The sequence below is a fragment of the Geotrypetes seraphini genome, chromosome 3, assembly GCF_902459505.1.
Source record: "Geotrypetes seraphini chromosome 3, aGeoSer1.1, whole genome shotgun sequence".
Lineage (NCBI taxonomy): Eukaryota > Metazoa > Chordata > Amphibia > Gymnophiona > Dermophiidae > Geotrypetes > Geotrypetes seraphini.
In genome coordinates, this window is record NC_047086.1 from 141,762,103 (window position 1) to 141,782,866 (window position 20,764).

The 20,764-nt window shown below is 39.6% G+C and overlaps 1 protein-coding gene across 4 annotated transcripts in view; it reads left to right on the forward strand.

The window, feature by feature from the left end:
• MPV17 (mitochondrial inner membrane protein MPV17) overlaps positions 1-14,409 on the forward strand; it is a 153,881-nt gene extending 139,472 nt beyond the window's left edge. For 2 of the 4 annotated variants that reach the window (XR_004538657.1, XR_004538655.1), the window contains 3 exons: positions 1,802-2,217; positions 8,635-8,687; positions 14,165-14,241. Coding sequence is in view for 1 of the 4 variants with exons in the window: in XM_033935798.1 (XP_033791689.1) it covers positions 8,635-8,687; positions 14,165-14,237 (126 nt within the window). In the remaining 3 variants the exon portion in view is untranslated. Of the gene's footprint in view, positions 1-1,801; positions 2,218-8,634; positions 8,688-14,164 lie in introns of all 4 variants that reach the window. The other 2 variants (XR_004538656.1, XM_033935798.1) reach the window with 2 other exon arrangements.
• The last annotated feature ends 6,355 nt before the right edge of the window (positions 14,410-20,764 follow it).

The following is a 20,764-nucleotide window of genomic DNA, read 5'->3' on the forward strand; positions in this document are numbered from 1 at the left end:
TGGAAGAGAATGACGTGGAGCCATGAAACTTTTAAGGTTATGCCATACTTTTCTTGACACTTTCGTTTTATTTCATATCATTGAAACAAAAAGTGTCAAGAAAAAGTGTGGCATAACTTGTAAGTTTCATGGCTCCACGTCATTCTCTTCCAGGTTGGGCTGAGATCTTTTCAGCGGGCCCTTTTATATACAAATTACATTACATTACATTACAGATTTCTATTCCGCCATTACCTTTCGTTTCAAAGCGGATTACAAAAAAGAGTTATGGAAGAAGGGTTACAACGTTAGATCAGAGAAGGTTTCCAAGAGAGGGAAAAGTAGGATCTGGGGTTAGGGAGGGGGTTAAGCTTTATCATGGTATTAAGCTTTATTAAGGGATTTCTTGAAGAGTATAGTTTTTATTTCCTTTCTGAACATCTTGTAGTCTGGGTTTGTGGTCAATAGGTTGGAGACTTGGTTGTCTATCTTCGCTGCCTGAGTGGCCAGTAGTCCATTGTATAGTTTGAAATAGTGAATATAAAATGAAATATAAAAGAATCATTGTAGGCAGATGTAAGAATTTGCCAGGAGATACATTTTTATGTAGAATATTTTAGTTTTCCAAGTCACTTATTATATATTAGATATCAAAGATCACCTATCTGAAGATTTTTGGCTGACTTTTGGTTCAGTTGGTTGATTGATTTAGAAAGCTTTTGACAAAGAGGGTTCCAAAAAACAAGGCAATTGGCAGACAAGATCCAACGTGGAAGCAAAAGATGACAGTAAGTCAATGAGAGAATTAAAACTTTGAGCCAATCCAATCCAAATCCAATCAAAACCTTAGTCTTATATAGTGGGTTATTCCCACTAGGGACTCGATCCGGTTCACAAAATTAATTAAAAGACAAAGGAAAGTGATGATCTGACAGAAAATTCATCTGTTATAATTCCTTATTTATCAGTTAATTTCTGGAAAAGATACATCTTTAAAGTTTTCTGAAAAAATGTCAGAGAAGGGCGAAGTCTAATTTCTGAAGGGAGATCATTCCAGATTTTTACCAAGGCAAATGACAGAGTAAAAGCCTACCTAAAGTTTAATATCCCTAATAGAAGGGAATACTAATTTAAATTTGTGTGTTCCCCTAGAGCGAGAGCCAGGTCAGATTTTCAGGATATCCACAATAAATATGCATAAGATAGATTTGCATCTCAAGGAGGCAGTGCATGCAAATCCATCTCATATATATATTCATTGTGGATATCCTGAAAACCTGACCTGGCGCCGGCTCTCGAGGACCGGAATTGCCTACCCCTGTCCTAGAGGAAAGAGGCTGTTGGGAATTGAAAGAAAAACTAAGTAGTAGGGAAAAAATCCCATATAAAATTTTAAATACAACAAAGCTGCGATAGCAATTCCTCTGTGGCAAAGGTACTTGAAGCCCATAGGAATTGAGTGGGCTTCAGTGCATTTGCTGTGGGAGAATTGCTAACGTTGCTTTGTAAAAGGAGCCCTTTATCTTATTCACTACTTGCTTCAGCTGGTTAAGGACAGGTGCCCAACATGGCCATAATTCACCTAGGACACTAAAAACACATACATAAAAATATATAAGCATAGTCATAAAACCCAACTTGAAATAATCATATCAACATGGTCAGATAAAATATACTATAAAGATTAGTAAAATAAGGAATTATAATTAAGGGACATGAGAAGATACAAGATGGCAGCAGGAGGCGGCAGTTTTAATGTCTGAAAACAAGTCTGATTTCTTTTTCTTCTTATTGCTGAACAATGCCGCATTCGAAATGTAAGGGAAGTGTCTGGGCCGACTCCATTGCAGCCAGGACGTCTACCCCGTTACAACACTCGATATTGGATTTTACTGCCGCCCCTGGAAATATCTCAACGATTACTTGGATTTACACCCGGAGAAGCGGTTTGGAGACTTCGGGTTTGAGACTTCACTCTCCCCTACTGTTCTACCACCACACGTGCCGAAGCCGTGGTCCTGCTGGAGGAGCCCTGTCCTGAGACGGAGTTGGGGGGAAACCCCAGATCAAGGGGCTGGACTTGCGATATTATCAAAACGACAGGGAGAATTGAGTACCGGCTTTAATGCTGGCCCAGAAACACCAAGACTGGCGGTGATCACTCTCGAGGTAATCTGGGAAGCTCTTGAGAGGCTGAACTCCTATGTAACAGGATCTTCAAAGCAAATTGCCTCTCTTGTGAGTACTGTGGATGAGCTTGGGCAGTCAGTTAAAAATAATAAGGAAGAGCTAAATAAAAAGATTAAACAGAGTGTTGTGGAGGTCCAGGCTGTTACAAATAACCTAGTAAAAGAAAGAACAAGTATCTAGAAGAAATGGAACAACTGGAAAACTACAATCATAGACTAAATATTCAAGTATTGAGTTTTCCCAAATCCTTTGGAGTAGCTCCAAGAACATAAGAATTGCCGCTGCTGGGTCATACCATAGGTCCATCATGCCAAGCAGTCCGCTCCCGCGGCGGCCCCCGAGTCAGACCAGTGGTCCATCATGCCCAGCAGTCCCACCCACGCGGCAGCCCTTAGTCAAAAACCAGTGCCTTGAGTCTAGCCTTACTTGCATACGTTCTGGTTCAGCAGGAACTTGTCTAACTTTGTTTTGAATCCTTGGAGGGCGTTTCCTTTATAACAGCCTCCGGAAGAGCGTTCCAGTTTTTTACCACTTCTGGGGTGAAGAACTTCCTTACATTTGTACAAATCTATCCCCTTTTAACCTTATAGATTGCCCTCTTGTTCTCTCTATCTTGGCGAGGGTGAACAACCTGTCTTTATCTACTAAGTCTATTCCCTTCATATCTTGAATGTTCAATTTTAAAAGATATCTGACTGAAATATTGAAGGTTTCTTCTCAACATATTCCCCCCAATTAATCGAATATTCTATTTGCCTGTAAAGAAGAATGTGGGAACTACTCCTCAGATGCAACCAGAGTTAGTCACCTTCAAATGTAATAGATTTTCTTGAATCCACGCTATTATGAAATTATTTTTTTGTAATTCTCAATCCTTGTTCTATGGGAAAAAAGTTTGGCTGTTTCCAGATGTCACCAGAACTACACAGGAGCGTAAGAAATTATTTCTTACAGTGAACATAAGAATAGCCTTACTGGGTCAGACCAATGGTCCATCAAGCCCAGTAGCCCAATCCAGGTCACTAGTACCTGGCCAAAACCAAAGGAGTAGCAATATTCCATGCTACCGATCCAGGGCAAGCAGTGGCTTCCCCCATGTCTTTCTCAATAACAGACTATGAACTTTTCCTTCAGGAACTTGTCCAAACCTTCTTAAAACCAGCTACGCTATCCACTCCTACCACAACCTCTGGCAACGTGTTCCAGAGCTTAACTAGTCTCTAAGTGAAAAAAATTTCCTCCTATTGGTTTTAAAAGTATTTCCCTGTTAACTTTGAGTGTCCCCTAGTCTTTGTAATTTTTGACGGAGTAAAACATCAATCCACTCGTACCCATTCTACTCCACTTAGGATTTTGTAGACTTCAATCATATCTCCCCTCAGCCATCTCTTTTCCAAGCAAAATGAAACCTTAGCTTTGGGAGCAAGTTTTCCACTTGCCTACCCTTACAAGTGTTTTGTCAAATTTTTAGGTATGTCAGAATGTTTTTTTTTTCATCCCAGATCAGCTAAGTCTTTTCTGAATGTGAAAACCCTAGTATAGGGGAAAGATCAGATGTGAAACAGTTGATGTTAAATAGAGAATTAACTGACTTTTCTATTTCCTTTATACCATTTCTTTAATTTGAGTCTTCTTTCATTCTATGGTATCTCCATCATTAAATTTTGTGAGGTCTGAGGAAGATGTTGTTTTTCCTTAAACAGTTGATGTTCTGTTAAAGAGCTAAATGGTATGAGTTGTTTATTTATGTTCTGATTTTCTGAACAAAAGGATTCTTGTGAAATATTGGAAACGAATAAGAAGATAATTTAAAAAAAAGATTAGTAAAATAATAAATATTGAACTAAAAACTAAAAGCTGAACATTAACCAATAAATATAGGCTGTATATTAGCATTAGCCCCTAGCATGTATCAAGTTAGGATAAAAAAAAACTTGTATCATAAACGGAATTTATGTATATTTATTTATTTTAAAATTTTCTATACTGTCTAAACCCTAAATGGTTTACAAAATCTTACATAAGTTTTAAAATAAGATAAAAAAACAAACATAAATAAATAATCAGATCCTCAGAAAATCAGCAATCGTGAAAAATCAATGCCTAGAACAGTCAATGCCTAGAAAAAGTCTTTTCCAATTGGCGGATTTAAAGTCGTTTGGAAGCATTGGATTATTGCAGGTATACGGATTTTAGGTGATGTTATTTCAAATAGTAAATTGCTTGATTTTTCACAGTTGCAACATAAATATGGCCTTAAATCACAAAGTTTTAGATGGTTGCAACTGAAGCAGGCTATTCTGGAAGGGTTCCCTGAATGGAAAAATCTTAATCATCAATATAGTTGGAATTACTTGTGCTTTCAGGAGGACTTACTGGACACCAGGCCACACAGTGTATAAAATTGATATCTGGATATATGAATAAAAAACCAAAGACAGGTCTTAGAGACATTTGGAGCATTGAGAATCAAGCATCAAATTAAATGCGTCTCAGTACCCCCCCTCGATCAAAGAAGTAAAACGAAAAAAACTACACGATGGCCTCCTAGCCATTCAAGCCGCAAAACTAGATAACCAGATCTCTAACCTACTGATAAACACCCCAGACTACAAGATATTCAGAAAAGAATTAAAAACCATACTCTTCAAGAAATTCCTGAAACAATCCTTGACATGTTCCACTCTTTAACAACTCTTGAAATGACAAAAGATCTACTCTCAACAACTCTAGAAAGGACAAATGTTCTTCCATTGTACAACCTGAAAAAAAACAACAAATGATCTTCCTTAGTTTCCCTTTCTTCCTAAATTTCTACCTACTCCTCTCCACTGTTTACCATTCAAATACTGACATATGTTCTACTCCTTACAACTCTTGAAATGACAAATGATCTACTCTTTTCAACGTTAGTAATGATAAATGTTCTTCCATTGTAACCCCCCTTTCATAAATCTTTTGTAATCCGCTTATGAACCACAAGGTAATGGCGGAATAGAAATCTCTAATGTAATGTAATATCATTTTTGGTTGTTTGAACTCTCCCCCACCAAGAAAGATGTAAAGGATTCCATTGCTCACACATTTCTGTAACCTTCTTTAACAAAAATGTTTCATTGTCTTTCATTGTGTCCTCCAGCGTATTTTTAATCCAAATTCCTAAATATTTTAATCCATCTTCCTTCCATATAAAAGAGAATGAGTCAAACAAGCCCTTTGTATAATGCACATTAAGTGGAAGAATTTCTGATTTACTCCAATTTATCTTATATCTTGAAAATTTTCCAAATTTCTCAATCAACTCAAGCAAGCACGGAATGGTAATTTCTGGATTTCTCAAATGAAGCAGTATATCATCTGCATATGCAGAGACTTTATATTTCTGATCTGTATAAGGAATACCCTGGATCCCCTTAGCTTGTTGAATGGCTAATAACAAAGGTTCTAATACAATATCAAAAAGCAAAGGAGATAATGGAAAGCCTTGTCTAATTTAATTTTGTGTTACATCCAAAAATCATACTTTTTTAAAACAGAAAAACATCTTATCTTTTTGTTTCAAAAATGGTCATTTTTCAAAGTGCATATTTTCGGTATGTCTATCTTTTTGAAACATTTTCGGAAAAAACGTCCAAAAGAAAAATGCACAAAACAAGCCATTAGGATGTGGGAGAGGTCAGCATTTTTAATAGACTAACCACACAGACATCCCAGCAGAGCAGTAAGTCATCTTAGGGGGCACTACAGTCAACATTACATTAAAAATTCCCAGCTACGCATTTCACCATAACCCCCTTGTATAGTAAGCCCTTCAAAACCCACTGGACCCATCAATAGCCCTTATGCCTGCAGGTGTCACCTACAGTCATGTGAAAAAAATTAGGACACCCCATGAAATATTCAGTTCTTTCTTAAGAAATGTTCACATATTGCTGTCAAATCTTTTTTTTTTTTTTTTAATTTATCTCTAGAAAAGAAAGTGATGTAATTGCAGGTAAACAACAAAACCTTTCCTTGATTTACTCATGAAACAAAAGATATCCACAAAAATGTGTATTCTAACTGAGGAATAAATTAGGACACCCTAATAGCTAGTGTTACCCCCTGTGGTTGAAATAACTGCAGTGAGACACTTCTTGTAGCCATCTACCAGTCTCTGACATCAGTCTGAGGAATGTTTGGCCCACTCCTCAATGCAGAATTCTTTCAGCTGTGAGATGTTTGAGGGGTTTCTTGCATGTACAGCCTGTTTCAAATCACCCCAATGCATCTCAATGGGATTAAGATCTGGGCTTTGACTCAGCCACTCCAGGACTCTCCATTTCTTAGTTTTCAGCCAGTCCTTGGTGGATTTACTAGCTTGGGTCATTGTCATGCTGCAGGCGGTCCAGTTCCGCCTCAGCTTAATTTTCTTACAGATGTTCTCACATGTTCCTCAAGCACCCTCTGATAAATGGTTAGAATTCATGGTGGATTCTATAATGTGAGCTGGCCAGGTCCTGCTGAAGCAAAGCATCCCCAAACTATGACGCTTCTACTCTATTCTTCACAGTTGGTATGATGTTCTTTTTCTGGAATGCTGTATTTGGTGTGCACCAAACATGTCCTCTTTTCTGGTGTCCAACTAATTCAATTTTAGACTCATCTGTCCATAGAACACTATTCCAGAAGTCCTGGTGTTTGTCTATGTTCTCTCTGGCAAACTTCAGTCTGGTCTTGATGGTTTCCCTTAGAAAGCAAAGGTTTCCTCCTTGCACACCTCCTACGCAAGTTAAATTTGTGCAGTTTCTTTCTGATTGTAGAGGTATGCAATTTCACATCAACAGTAGCAAGAGCCTGCTGTAGGTCCCGTGATGACATTTTACGGTTTTTGGAGACTTAGCATCTTGCAGTTTGCTCTGGGGGTCAACTTGCTTGGACAGCCACACCTGGGCATGTTGGCAGTTGTTTGAAAAGTCCTCCACTTGTACAATATTTTCCGGACAATGTAATGGCTAATGTCAAATTTTTTTGAGATCTTTTTCAATCTCTTACCAGACCTATAAGCTGCTACAATCTTCTTTCTGAAGGCCCTGAACAGCTCTTTTGATCTCACCATGGTGTTTTGATCTCACTGCAGCAGTCATGAGCACACCAAAACTAAATGTCTGAGGTTTAAGTAGGGCAAACCTCCTTCAAAATGCTGAGTATACGATGTTCTAATCATATGCACCTGAGGTGATACACCTGTGTGTGATTTGAGCTACTTTAAGTGGGAAGATATGTCGGGGTGTCCTAATTTATTCCTCAGTTAGAATACACATTTTTGTGGATATCTTGTTTCATGAGTAAATCAAGGAAAATATTTGTTGTTAAAAAAGATTTGACATCGATATGTAAACATTTCTTAAGAAAGAACAGAATATTTCATGGGGTATCCTAATTTTTTTACATGATTGTATATGTAGATACAATGGGATTTGTGTGGGTTTTGGAGGGCTCACATGTTCTACCATAAGTGTAGTAGTTAGAATGGGATATGGGCCTAAGTCCCGATCTCTATGGTTCACTACACTACACTAGGCTACTCCAGGAACCTGCTTGCTGCTCTACTAGGACTGGCCATGACATCTGAAGCTATCATACAGGCAGGTATGAACTGTCTCATTTACATCTTGTTTTGACTATCGGTTTCCAATTGTATTTTTTCAGAGGAATTGGAGAATTTGATGACTTATTTGAAAAAAATTGAAAACTGGTATAAAGAAGTGCAAAACTGTTCGCTTGGTAAAAGGCATTATAAAACCTGGTCGCCGTACATGGAAAAAGGACATAGTACTACTCGAAAGGGTCCAGACAAGAGCGACAAAAATGGTTAAGGGCCTGGAGGAGTTGCCGTACAATGAGAGGCTAGAGAAACTGGGCCTCTTCTCCCTTGAGAAGAGGAAACTGAGAGGGGACATGATAGAAACATTCAAGATATTGAAGGGAATTGACTTAGTAGAGAAAGAGAGATTGTTCACCCTCTCCAAGGTGGAGAGAACGAGAGGACACTCTCTAAAGTTAAAAGGGGATAGACTCCGTACAAACGTAAGGAAGTTCTTCTTCACCCAGAGAGTGTTAGAAATCTGGTCCGCTCTTCCAGAGGCTGTTATAGGAGAAAGCACCCTTCAGGGATTCAAGAAAAGGTTAGATAAGTTCCTGCTGGACCAGAACATACGCAGGTAAGGCTAGACTCTAGGGCACTGGTCTTTGACCTAAGGGCTGCCGCATGAGTGGACTGCTGGGCAAGATGGACCACTGGTCTGACCCAGCAGCGGCAAATCTTATGTTCTTATGTACGTATTGTTATAATTGTTCAGTGCTTGCTTACAGAGAATGTTAGACCACAGCTGTTGCCATAGTTTTTCTGGAATTGTACCATTTAATTTTGTTCTGCCATTTAACAAAGATATCCTTTTTTTCTCTTTTTTTGCTTTATTTCAGGTATGGCCAGTAGTGCAGATTATCAATTTTTATTTTATACCATTAAATCATAGGTAAGTGTAAGTGTTTTCTTTCTCTTGTGTTTGCGATGATCTTTAATATTCACCTGGATAACAAAATCAAGAAAATTGAGGAAAAAGAGATCAAGGCTAGAAATGCATATGTAGGGGGAGAGAGTGTGGGTAATGGGGAAAAGATTAGAAGGAGCAAGAATGAATGAGAAAAGGGAATACGTGATGTGAATTAGAAAAGGCTGAGAAGTTGGGTGAAAAAAGTAAATTGAAGGTAGAGAAAATCAGGTAGAGAGTACCATAACACTGATATGGGAAACAGAAGAGAAGATGAAAGATAGCTCTAATTGCAAAAAAAAGTAAAGAAAAAGCCTTCAGAAGAGGAAGTTAAGTTGGCATGATCTTTAGATGGACCTTGCTATGATGATCTGTGTTTCTATATATTACCTCATCCCCTCCTTGATCCTTAAGTATATTAATTCTATTCTTTAAGCTTCTCTTGCTTAAAGAATAGAATTAATATTATATTTTGGTATTACTTTGAACTCTTTCTATCCTTTTAATACCCTTATAAAGATGTGACCTTCAAAACTGAACCTAGCATTTGAAACGAGGTGCCTCTAATGGCCTATGCAAAAACAATAGTTTCTCTCATTATGTACTTGAAGAAACTGTAAACCTTTTCAACTCATGGGCAAAAAAGCGATAGTGGCTAACTGGCTGTCCCAAGACCCACCATCTTATAGCCAATGGAGATCTTTGATGATAGTTCAAGCCTCTTTGGAGCGGAGACAGGTTTGGGATCTTGATCGAGGCCCAGGTCGCCGCTTTTGTCAGATTTGGGAACACTTCTGGATGAATCTTATGCCTCATGCTCATAGTAGATTACTGAACTTATGAGGTCGAACACATGCTACCTGAGTTGTTGGACTTTACTCTTAGACGTTTGGGAGGGAGGAGATCAATTTGTGCACCTGTGAAAGAATTTGGTTTATGTTTGTGACTGCTTTTCCTGCACTTTATTGAAACTTTAATAAAAAATATTTCAACTAAAAAGCAAGGAAGAATTTCTATGGTGATAAAATTTCCAGATCCAACAACCAAATTAGTATACTGTTTAACATCTAGCGCACCTTAACTTCTAAAAATGATTCCACCATTCTCCCCTCCTCCCCATCAGCAGATGACCTGGCAAAATTTTTCAACGAAAAGATCACCATAAGGAGCTCCTTCCCTCCATCAGTCTCTTACCTTTCCCTGGCCCCCAATGACTCTAACCCTATCCCAGCAGACAGATCCTGGACTACCTTTGAACTCGTATCCGAACCCCAGATCTCTAAACTGTCTCAAACTGAAATCTTGCAAATGTGCCCTGGATCCATTCCCTTCCTACCTATATGAGAATATTCCCGCTCAGCCCATCTCTTCCCTCACCAGACTTATAAACTCTGCTTTACTATCAGGCCTATTCTCCGCAGAAATGGGACATATTGCTCTGTCCCCATTACTGAAAAAAGCTGATCTTGACCCTTCCTTACCATCTAACTACCATCCCATAGCAAATATCCCTCTCCTGACTAAAATGCTAGAGGCCATCATATCTACCCAGCTCTCATCTTGCCCTACTGGTCTCCTTAATTTCAAAGGTACAACAATTCCATTCTCGTAATAAATTTGCTGTCCTATTACAATTCAATCTCTCTGCAGCTTTTTATGTCGTCCACCACGATATTCTAATTTATCAACTTTCCGAGATAGGCATCGACTCCACAGTTCTAGATTGGTTCTCGAACTTCCTATGTTCCTGTTTCTATACTGTCAACACGAATGGCACCATGTCCGCTCCTTGGAAACCAACTTGCGGAGTCCCACAGGGATCACCCCTATCCCCTATTCTCTTCAACATCTACATGTGTTCCTTGAAACTCTTCCATCTATCTTCCCTTGAAACAATCTATACATACGCTGACGACATCCTTGTCCTTCTTGAGACAGACTTGAACCTCACCAACCTCTCTGAGAACATAACAGATTGCATAATGAAACTCCAATCCTGGTCCCTTGCATAATGAAACTCCAATCCTGGTCCCTCTCAGTACAAATGAAACTGAACGAATCCAAAATGAAATTACTCTGGCTCGGTCCAAAATTAGAACAGCTGCCCACCCTCTTCGCACTGCCCTCTGGTACCACACTGCAGCTTGAGTTCTCAAGCAAGGTCCTAGGCATCATTATCGATTCTTCCCTTTCCTTCAATGACCACCTCAACTCCTTGGTAAAAACATGCTTTTTTAGCCTCCACATGTTGAGGAAAGTAAGATCCTGCTTCCGCCAACAACATTTTGCCATCCTTGTTCAATCTATCATCCTCTCCAGATTATTTTACTGTAATGCCATCTATCTAAGCCTAACTAAAAAAAAGCCTTCAAAGACTTCAGCTAATCCAGAATATTGCAGCCATGTTGATCTTCGCAAAACGTAAATTTGATCGTGTTTCCCCCACTTCTGGACAAACTTCACTGGCTCCCAGTAATTTCCAGGGTTCATTTCAAATGCACCTGCCTGGCTATTAAGATCCTTCGACATCCTCCCTCCTCTAATTCCACTATCTTTAAACTCCTCGAGTCCTGACACCACCAGGCCCACCCAAAAACTTAAACTATCCTTCCCCTCACTACAAGGTATTCTCTATTTGGGAAAATCTCTCCTTCAGGATCACAGGGCTTTGGAATAATCTTACTGTCTCACTACGGAATCTGGGCTCCTTCCAACTATTCCGTAAGCACCTGAAAACTTGACTTTTCACAAAAATGTAATGCTCTCTTCCCCTTGTACTCAACCTCCAACCCCATTACGCCAATCCTTCCTATATTAAACTCTTGTAAACCGTGCCGAGCTCTATATTTATGGAGAGAATGCGGTATATAAACTTAAGGTTTAGTTTAGTTTAGAAAAAAATTGTCCACCATACTTGTGCAGCCCAGTAACAGCAGGATAAGGAAGAGCCTAGCAAATAAACACCACAATACTACCTTTGAAGACCAAGCCCGGGGAACACAACAAAATAATTGTAATTATAGAACTGATCAACAGTCCAGATTGAAAAGAAAGCCTTGGACACTAGGAACAGAAGCCTAAAGGCCCAGTATGTTCCTAAGGTGACAGTCAGATATGATACCTTTTCCTTTTATACCTTCTCAGAATGAGGGGATGGGGTCCCTGAGTTCCTTTGCAGAGTCAATCCATTTCTTGGTTCATAGCTGTGGTTGATGCACTAATTTGATCTCCCCAGGGCTTCTTGGAACTGGATCTCTGAGGTCTTGGCAGTATATGGCCAGGTATATGAATATATTCTAGGTCTGACTTCATCTTTCTCCATAAGGAGCATTCTTGTTCCTCACACCAAAGTTTGTGATGTTGTGAAGACATATGGTTTTGGACCTAGGGTTTTAGTCACATTCATGAAGAATGAATAGTCCTTGCATCTCTTCATAGCAGTTTGGTCTTGCTATTACTTAAGAACATAAGAATTGCCGCTGCTGAGTCAGACCAGTGGTCCATCGTGCCCAGCAGTGCACTCATGCGGCGGCCCTCTGGTCAAAGACCAGCACCCTAACTGAGACTAGCCCTACCTGCGTACTTTCCGGTTCAGCAGGAACTTGTCTAACTTTGTCTTGAATCCTTGTAGGGTGTTCTTCCCTATGACAGACTCCGGAAAAGCGTTACAGTTTTCTACCACTCTCTGGGTGAAGAAGAACTTCCTTATGTTCCTAATGGAATCTATCCCCTTTCAATTTTAGAGAGTGCCCTCTCGTTCTCCCTACCTTGGAGAGGGTGAACAACCTGTCCTTATCTACCAAGTCTATTCCCTTCAGTACCTTGGATGTTTCAATCATGTCCCCTCTCAATCTCCTCTGTTCGAGGGAGAAGAGGCCCAGTTTCTCTAATCTTTCACTGTATGGCAGGGGTGTCAAAGTCCCTCCTCAAGGGCCGCAATCCAGTTGGGTTTTCAGGATTTCCCCAATGAATGTGCATGAGATCTATTAGCATATAATGAAAATGCATATTCCTTGGGGGAAAATCCTGAAAACCCGACTGGATTGCGGCCCTCGAGGAAGGACTTTGACACCCCTACTGTACGGCAACTCCTCCAGCCCTTTAACCATCTTAGTCGCTCTTCTCTGAACCTTTTCGCGTAATAACGTGTCCTTCATGTACGACGACCAGTGCTGGACGCAGTACTCCAGCACCATAGTCCGGTACAGTGGCATGATAGCCTTCTCCGATCTGTTCGTGATCCCCTTCTTTTTCATTCCTAGCATTCTGTTTGCCCTTTTTGCTGCTGCTGCAGCACATTACGTGGACTGCTTCATCGACTTGTTGATCAGAACTCCCAAGTCTCTTTTCCATATTTTTTTTTCCTTCCTTCCCTTTTGGCCCACATTAGTGGATAACATAGGCACAGGCCTTTAATGCAGCTTTTTTTTTTTCTTTTCTGTATTCATCCATTGAGTAAGGAAAAAGAAACACTAAAGGAGCCTAAAGATGTGAGAGGAGTTAGGAACCTGGAAAAGAAAAGATGGGGAAAATGAGAGAGAATAAGTAGAAAGAGAAGAGGTTTAAGGTGAAAAAGAGAGACAACTGGAGGAAGAGAATCTAATATAATAAAGCCCTAAGCGCACATGCGCACTCCCACCTGCGTGCTCCCATTTTCCGTGAGCTGTAGGGAGCCGAAGGTAGGAGTGCACATGCGCGTGGCGGCGCGGAGTCTGTCGGACACGGCGGCTCTTGCAGTCTAAAGGATGTGAACTGGCCAGGGCGATGTCAGCGGGGGCCGGAATGAACTTTAATTGCTGCCTCCCAGGTTTCTCCTCCTACTCCGGCTGGGCCCCCGTAAGAAAAACAAAAACCCAGAGCTCACTTCGGATCCGGCAAGGGCTGCGGGTCCTGAAACCTTCCGATTCAAGCAGCGTCTACAGCTCTCTACACACTGCTGCTTCGGGACCTTCTAAGGCCCCGAAGCAGCAGTGTGTAGAGGGCTGCAGACACTGCTGGAATCGGAAGGTTAGTTGGGACCGCGGGAAGGGAAGGGGGGGTAGGGAAAATGCTGCTGCTGCACAGGGAAGTGGTGTGGGGGGAGGGAAATGGAGGGGGAGGGAATCCTGCTGTGCTGCTGCACAGGGAAGTGGTGGGAGACAATTGCTGCTGCATAGGAGGCAGGGAGAGAGACAGATAGATAGAAAGAAAAGAAGAAAGACACAGGGGCAGGGAGAGACACAGAAAGACAGACAGATAAAGGGGGCCAGGGAGAGAGAGGCAGAAATAAAGACACACACATATATTCTAGCACCCGTTAATGTAACGGGCTAAAATACAGGTTTAATAGAAAAGAAGTATTAAAATATGATGGGGAGGAGGAACTGGAGGGTAGAAAGGAGGGATATTTCATATGCTTTTTCTTTCCACTGTGGTCCCAATGCTTTTCATGTCAACCTTTGCTCTTCCTTCTCACTTCTCAGGTTGGCAGTTGTCCAGTGTGTTGCTATCGGGTGGAACGCATATCTTTCCTGGAAAGCTAACAAGATACAATGAGAGCAAACTTGTTTCTGCTTTTCCCATGCATATGTATCAGATCATCAGCAAGATTGAAGAAGAAATATGATCAATATCATCTTTACGCTTGGATAAGGGGGTGTGGTTGTCGTGTTAGTCCAGTTAAATGCACAGAGAGAAAGGTTAATAAAGTATTATAAGGTGATACCTAGTTATTGGACTAACAATACATTTCTTGACCATTTTCCAGAACTTAACACACCAGTTCCTAAGCTCAAAATGCAATTAAATAGAAAGGGCAATACTAGAAAATACAATGGCATCTTAAATTCATTCCAGTGATAGGCTGAAGAGGATGGAGGGAGATGGATAATTAAACAGATAGAATCTTATGGCTCATAATACTTTAAACAGACCAGATCTAAAGTTGTTTCTTTTCAACTTCTATAGTATATCCAATTATTTTAAAATCAAGTGTCTAACATTATTGGCCTTCTGACAACAATCTAATTTGAACCAAAAATAGCAAAAAGCAAGCTTCTAACAGAAATTCATAAATGGATGGTCTTATGGACAAGTGGGCTAGCCCTCAATTTCTCCGATGTGCAGCTTTTTGGATCTAGTGCATCAAGACACCAATGTTTACCTGTGGACAAGTGAACTAAGCTAAAAGCTAATGAAGTTTGCAGATTTTTGCACACAACTGAACAGGCTAATCCTCATTGGTCACATGGACAACTCTTGTGTGAAAATGGGTTGGTCCACTTATCAGTAAGACTGTCCAAATATTAGAATGGCACAAGGGGTCACTTGAGAACCTGCTACTGCTAACTAGAGAGAGTTCCTGTCAATGCATTTATGAAACAGGATATTTCAGTATATAAAAGTGCTCTTCTTACCTTCAACTGAAATTTAGATCATTCCTACAATGTTGCAATCTATAGCTACCAAGTTGGATTTCTCTCCTGCGTCAACGTAGAACATTAAAAAAATAAAACATGACAACCCCTCTCCCCACTTAAAATTGGTAGAGCCTAAAGAAACAGTTATAGCTTAGGCAGACTTACCTCAGCTGACAAGGGTTGATGCATAAGCTGTATTGCAGATAAAGACTTCCTTGAGTACAATCAAGAAACTGTTATTGATACTTGACAAAATTGTTAAGCTTCACATTTCAGTTTTTATTTGATATACACAAATAATCCCCCTCCAAAATAGATATAAAACACATACCACAATTATCAGTGCTATCTATAAACATCCAAAATGGGTGGACATAAGCAAAACATTAAATTACCCAGTATTATATGCCAACGTTAGGAGAAAAAAAAATTTATATATAAGGGAGATTATCAACACAGAGGACATCCAATTTCAGTATTACCAAAGATGCTTAAAGAAAACCGTCTGTAGCAGTCATCAATCCCGTTAATATTTTTTCACTTTATATATATTTTTTGCATTCTCATTTAAATATGTCTTTAAAAATCTTAATGAGGGGGAAAAGGCTTATTTTAGCAAAGAGCTTGACAAGCCCCAGTGTGATCACATTTCGAGCATGATGGCTCTGCTTTGGTGTGCAGCTTTTAACCTTAATTGAAAAAAATATATATTTTTTTCTTTTTCAATTAAGGTTAAAAGTTGCATACCAAAGCAGAGCCACCATGCTCGAAATGTGCAATCCAGTCGTGTTTTCAGGATTTCCCCAATGACTATGCATGAGATCTATTTGCATGCACTGCTTTCAAAGTAAGCTAATAGATCTCATGCATAGTCATTGGGGAAATCCTGAAAACCTGACTGGATTGCAGCCCTCAAGGAGGGACTTTAACACCCCTGGTGTCGGCAATTCTGAAACACAACTTGGGTAGCTAACATAGGCTCATCCTGCATTGCAGATATTCTGATGAAGTATTGGCTTATCATAAGAGGGAGCACACAGGTAAATTGTCCCTTTATCGTCTTGCATCCTATAATCTATCAGCCATTCTCTGTGTATATGTTCTGTCTATCTATATGCTGATTTCAAAATCATAGGGGAATATCCACGATTCAAAATTTTTTCTGCCTAAGGTTGTTAGCATGCATCTGAAAATCATCCATTGATAAACATTGCCACCGAACTTGCAAAAATTGGCTAGTAGGTAATCTTTTTAAATAAGTAAGGTGACTCAAAAAAATCATCAGTGTGGGCAAATACATATGTATACCACACTCTCCATTGTATAATGTTACATAAACACAACTGCAAGATTTTATTGCATTGCCTTTGACAGTGATTGTTAGACTGCCAGATTGCAAAGAATTGACAACTAAAAGTGGCTTAATATGTACATTAGATCCAAGCATGTTAGGTTATTATTGACCAGTTTCTTTGCCAGTTTTGGTCAGGGTGTTAGCACATGGGGCAGCTAGAGGAGCATTTCTCAAGAGGTGATGTACTGGATTCATACCAGTTTGGGTTTTAGAAAGTCCATAGGACCATTACCAATAATGGATGTGCTTTTTAACAGGGTTTGGATCGGGGTAAAAATTTTCTGGTGGTTTCATATTTCAGCTGCTTTTGATACGATGTATCATAGTATTTTAATAGGCTCCAGATGTTTGGAATATGGGGAACAGTTTTGAAGTGGCTTTATGCCTTTTTGGCAGAGAAGAACTAGGAAGTAAAGGTATGGGTTATGGTTGCTGGTATCGCACAAGGCTCAGCAGTAATGTTTAACTTAAATTTTGTTTCTTTGTGTGGGTAGTTGGATGACCATGATATATTGTATATTATAGAATGGATGCAGATGATATCCAGTTCTTTTTTCTGTCTGAGACGTCTGCTGAGGATGCAGAGCATAATGTCTGTGAGCTCATTAGGCATGTAGCCAATTGGATGCCTGACAACAGGCTTGTTTTGAATATTACTAAGACAAGTTTTGCTTGTTGACGGGAAGTCCTGCCATTATATACTTTTATAACAAAAAGAGCAGGGGTCTCAAAACAACATCCTGCCCACCCCATACAAAAACTCAATGGATGATTAACGTACCACTAACTTTTCATACCAAATATTGTTATACCTAATTGCAATTAATCGCTACATCACAATACCATGCTTAGCGCATGTTGTATAGAGTTCACTCATTAAGTAATCCAAAAGAACTCTCACTTGACAAAAGAAACTAGGAGGTGGGTATATCACAAGGCCATTGAAGATAAGATCATAGGACGTCTTATAACTTATATGTTATTTCAAGTCCATATCCTGGGACCATAGCTTTAATCATATATACCAGTGGTCTCAAACTCATGGCCTGGGGGCCACATGCGGCCCGCCAGCTACTATTTTGAGGCCCTCGGTATGTTTATCATAATTACAAAAGTAAAATAAAAGTTTCTTGATCATATGTCTCTTTAGCTATAAATTACAATATTATTATTAAGACTTAGCCAAAATGAACTATATATAAACTATAAAGTTTTACCTCCTACAAAATTGTTATTTCTTTAGTAAGACATTAACTATTTTTTCTGAGGCCCTCTAAGTACCTACAAATCAAAAATGTGGCCCTGCAAAGGGTTTGAATTTGAGACCACTGATATATACACACCTCCTTCCCTTCACCACAATATACTGACGCCTACAATTAAAATTATTTCAACTGCTAAACAACCACTGAAACTTTGTTGAATCTTCTCAATACTCAACATGCCCCCCTCTTCTACGAAACTGTGCTAGCAGTTTGTAGTGCAGAGAGCTGCGCTGAATGGCCTGCGCTGCACCCGACGCTCATAGAATTCCTATGAGCGTCGTGTGCAGCACGAAGGGAGGTAGGGGAGGGTCATTGGTGTGGGCAGACTTGATGGGCCTTGGCCCTTATCTGCCGTCACTTTCTATGTTTCTATGAATTATTTTATTATCCCACACAAAAGCAAGATACACTCTGGATGTGAGTTTTGTGAATCAGAAAATTATTCTGAATATGCAAGATATGTAGCAAGGGTTGTTTCTTGGCAGACCATGCACTAGTTAGCATGTAGTTTATGACCTGAGGTCAGTCATCATTGCTCAGAAGCTGAAATCAAATGTATGTCTTGGGGCATATATGAAACTGAAGACCTTAAAAGGAAGTGATATCCTATGTTGCAAGATTTATCAGATCAGATATTGTCTGAGGCTATTAATAGATGGGGTTCATTGTTATAGAATACAGTTAATCGAGTGGCACCCTTAAAGAAAAAAGTGATTCAGAAAAGATTGCTCCCTGGTTTTCAAAAGAACGAAAGAGTAAAAAGCAGAAATTTAAGGCAACTTGAACCTACATGACAAAAAAAATACAGCCAAGGAAAATAAAACTTGCTTCTCTATGAAGTTAGAACAATAGTAAGTATTAAGTTTAATTACAAAAAAAGGAATATTTTAATTTATTTAAAAATTTATATACCGCATACAACTATGCGGTTTCTAAGTCACATACATAATCTTGTTTCCCTACGATTTCCACATATAACATAGACATGTCTGGACAACATCATCGACATCCCCCAATATAAAAAATCAAGGCAAAACCACATACACATCAACTCAAATGATCAATTCTAAGGTAGATAGCCACGCCAATTCACATTAGCACGCAAAGCAAGTCTAATACCATCAATTCAGAAATACAACATGCGTTAAATCATGCATTGCTGACAGGGAATTCTAAAGAGGATATTATCAGAGGAATAAACATTAGCATAGGAAGGCATTGGCAAATAATTGCGTTTTCAGCATTTTCTTAAAGTTCATCTTCCTAATACAGAATCGCAAAATACCAGGCAGGGCATTCCATAATTCCACTAAGGATCTCTTCACTGTAGTTAAGAAATTAATCTCAAATTGTTTATGCACACAGAAGATAACATAATTTCCTCACAAGATGTTGCAAACGCTTTTTATAATAGAAATCAAAGCCACATCGCCAAAGCAAATTCCCCTTACTAGACATTTGTCATGCAAACAAACAATTCATCATTATTCTCTCTTCAGCAGTGAAAGATGTCTGACCATCAGTAACTTCTGGATTACGCTTGCCTGTTGTTAAAAATATCTTGCTACTATGCAAGGTAGCCATCTGTTCAGCAACATTATTGTAAAAACACAATTTTTTTTCTTTTCTTTTACATTTAACCCATAATGGACACTGGATGCACTCTCACATTAATGCAGAAACATAACTTTTCTTATTACGGTGTGTCTCATTTCTATTCTCACAGTAACATCTCCCTCTCCTGGTCATTTGTCACACCTTAACAGCAATAAATAATTTATTTGGTATTCCTCTCAAGGAGAACCAATACCTATAATTACTTTTCTTTATTTCAAGAAAAATGACTCCCCAAAGAAGGAAAACAGATGAAGGGAAGGGCTGAAAAGAGAGCAGTAAGAAGGGACACTAGGGAAGGAGAGAACAAAGGATAAAAGGGCAGAGGGAAACAGGGGGAAGGAGAGGGGGCAAACAAGACATGTGGAGCAAAAGTCAGATATTATGCAACGAAGAGAGAAGCTGCTGAGGGAGAGAGGGACAGAGAGAGCGAAGAAGATGATAATCTAGGAAAGAAAGAAAGTGATACATTACTGTTTTCTGGTACCAACTTAATGATCCAAAAATATGCCTGTGTAGAAGCTGCTACACATTTCATACATCAGTACCTATATGGCAATTGTGCCCTTTCTCATTTAGTTGGTACATAACAAATTTAGAAAATGATGGGATATGGACTATCCAGTCTGCACATCATATCACCTAGTAAACTCTTCCATGCTTTCATTATGCATGCTTAACCCAAGCTTTCTTAGAAACATAGAAATATGATGGTAAATAAAGGCCAAATGGCCCATCCAGTCTGCCCATCCACAGTATCCACACACTATCTCCTCCTCTCCCCAAGAGATCCCCTGTGCCTGTCCCACACTTTCTTGAATTCAGACACACTTGGGTTCCTTTTACGAAGGCGCATTAGGGCCCTAAAGCGTGGAATAGGGCATGCTAGCCTCTACTAGCCTCCTCTTGAGCAAGCGGTAGTTTTTTGGCTAGCACGCGCTAATCCGGTGCGTGCGCTAAAAATGCTAGCGCCACCTCTACCGAGAGCATATTCAACACATCAACCACCCTTTCCCGTAAAAAAGTGGTTTCTTCACCCTCTGCCTTCTCATTCTAGAGCTTCCTTTCAAATGAAAGAGACTTGCCTTGGGCGCATTTATGCCACGTGGGTATTTTGATGTCTATCATATCTTCCCTCTCTTGCCTTTCCTCTAAGTATACATATTGAGATCTTTAAGTCTGTTTCCATATGCCTTATGGTGAAGATTCACCTACCTGTTTATACTATATCTTTTTTAAGGTGCGGTCTCCAGGGGCATCAATACCTGCTGGCCATAACCTCTCCCCTATGCAACCCTAGCATCCTTCTAGCTTTCACCATCACCATCTTACAAGCTGTTTTGGTCACCTTAAGATCATCACTCCCATGTTCTGCTCCTCTGTATGTGTACAAAAGTTCTTCACCCCCCTAAACTGTACCGTTCCTTTGGA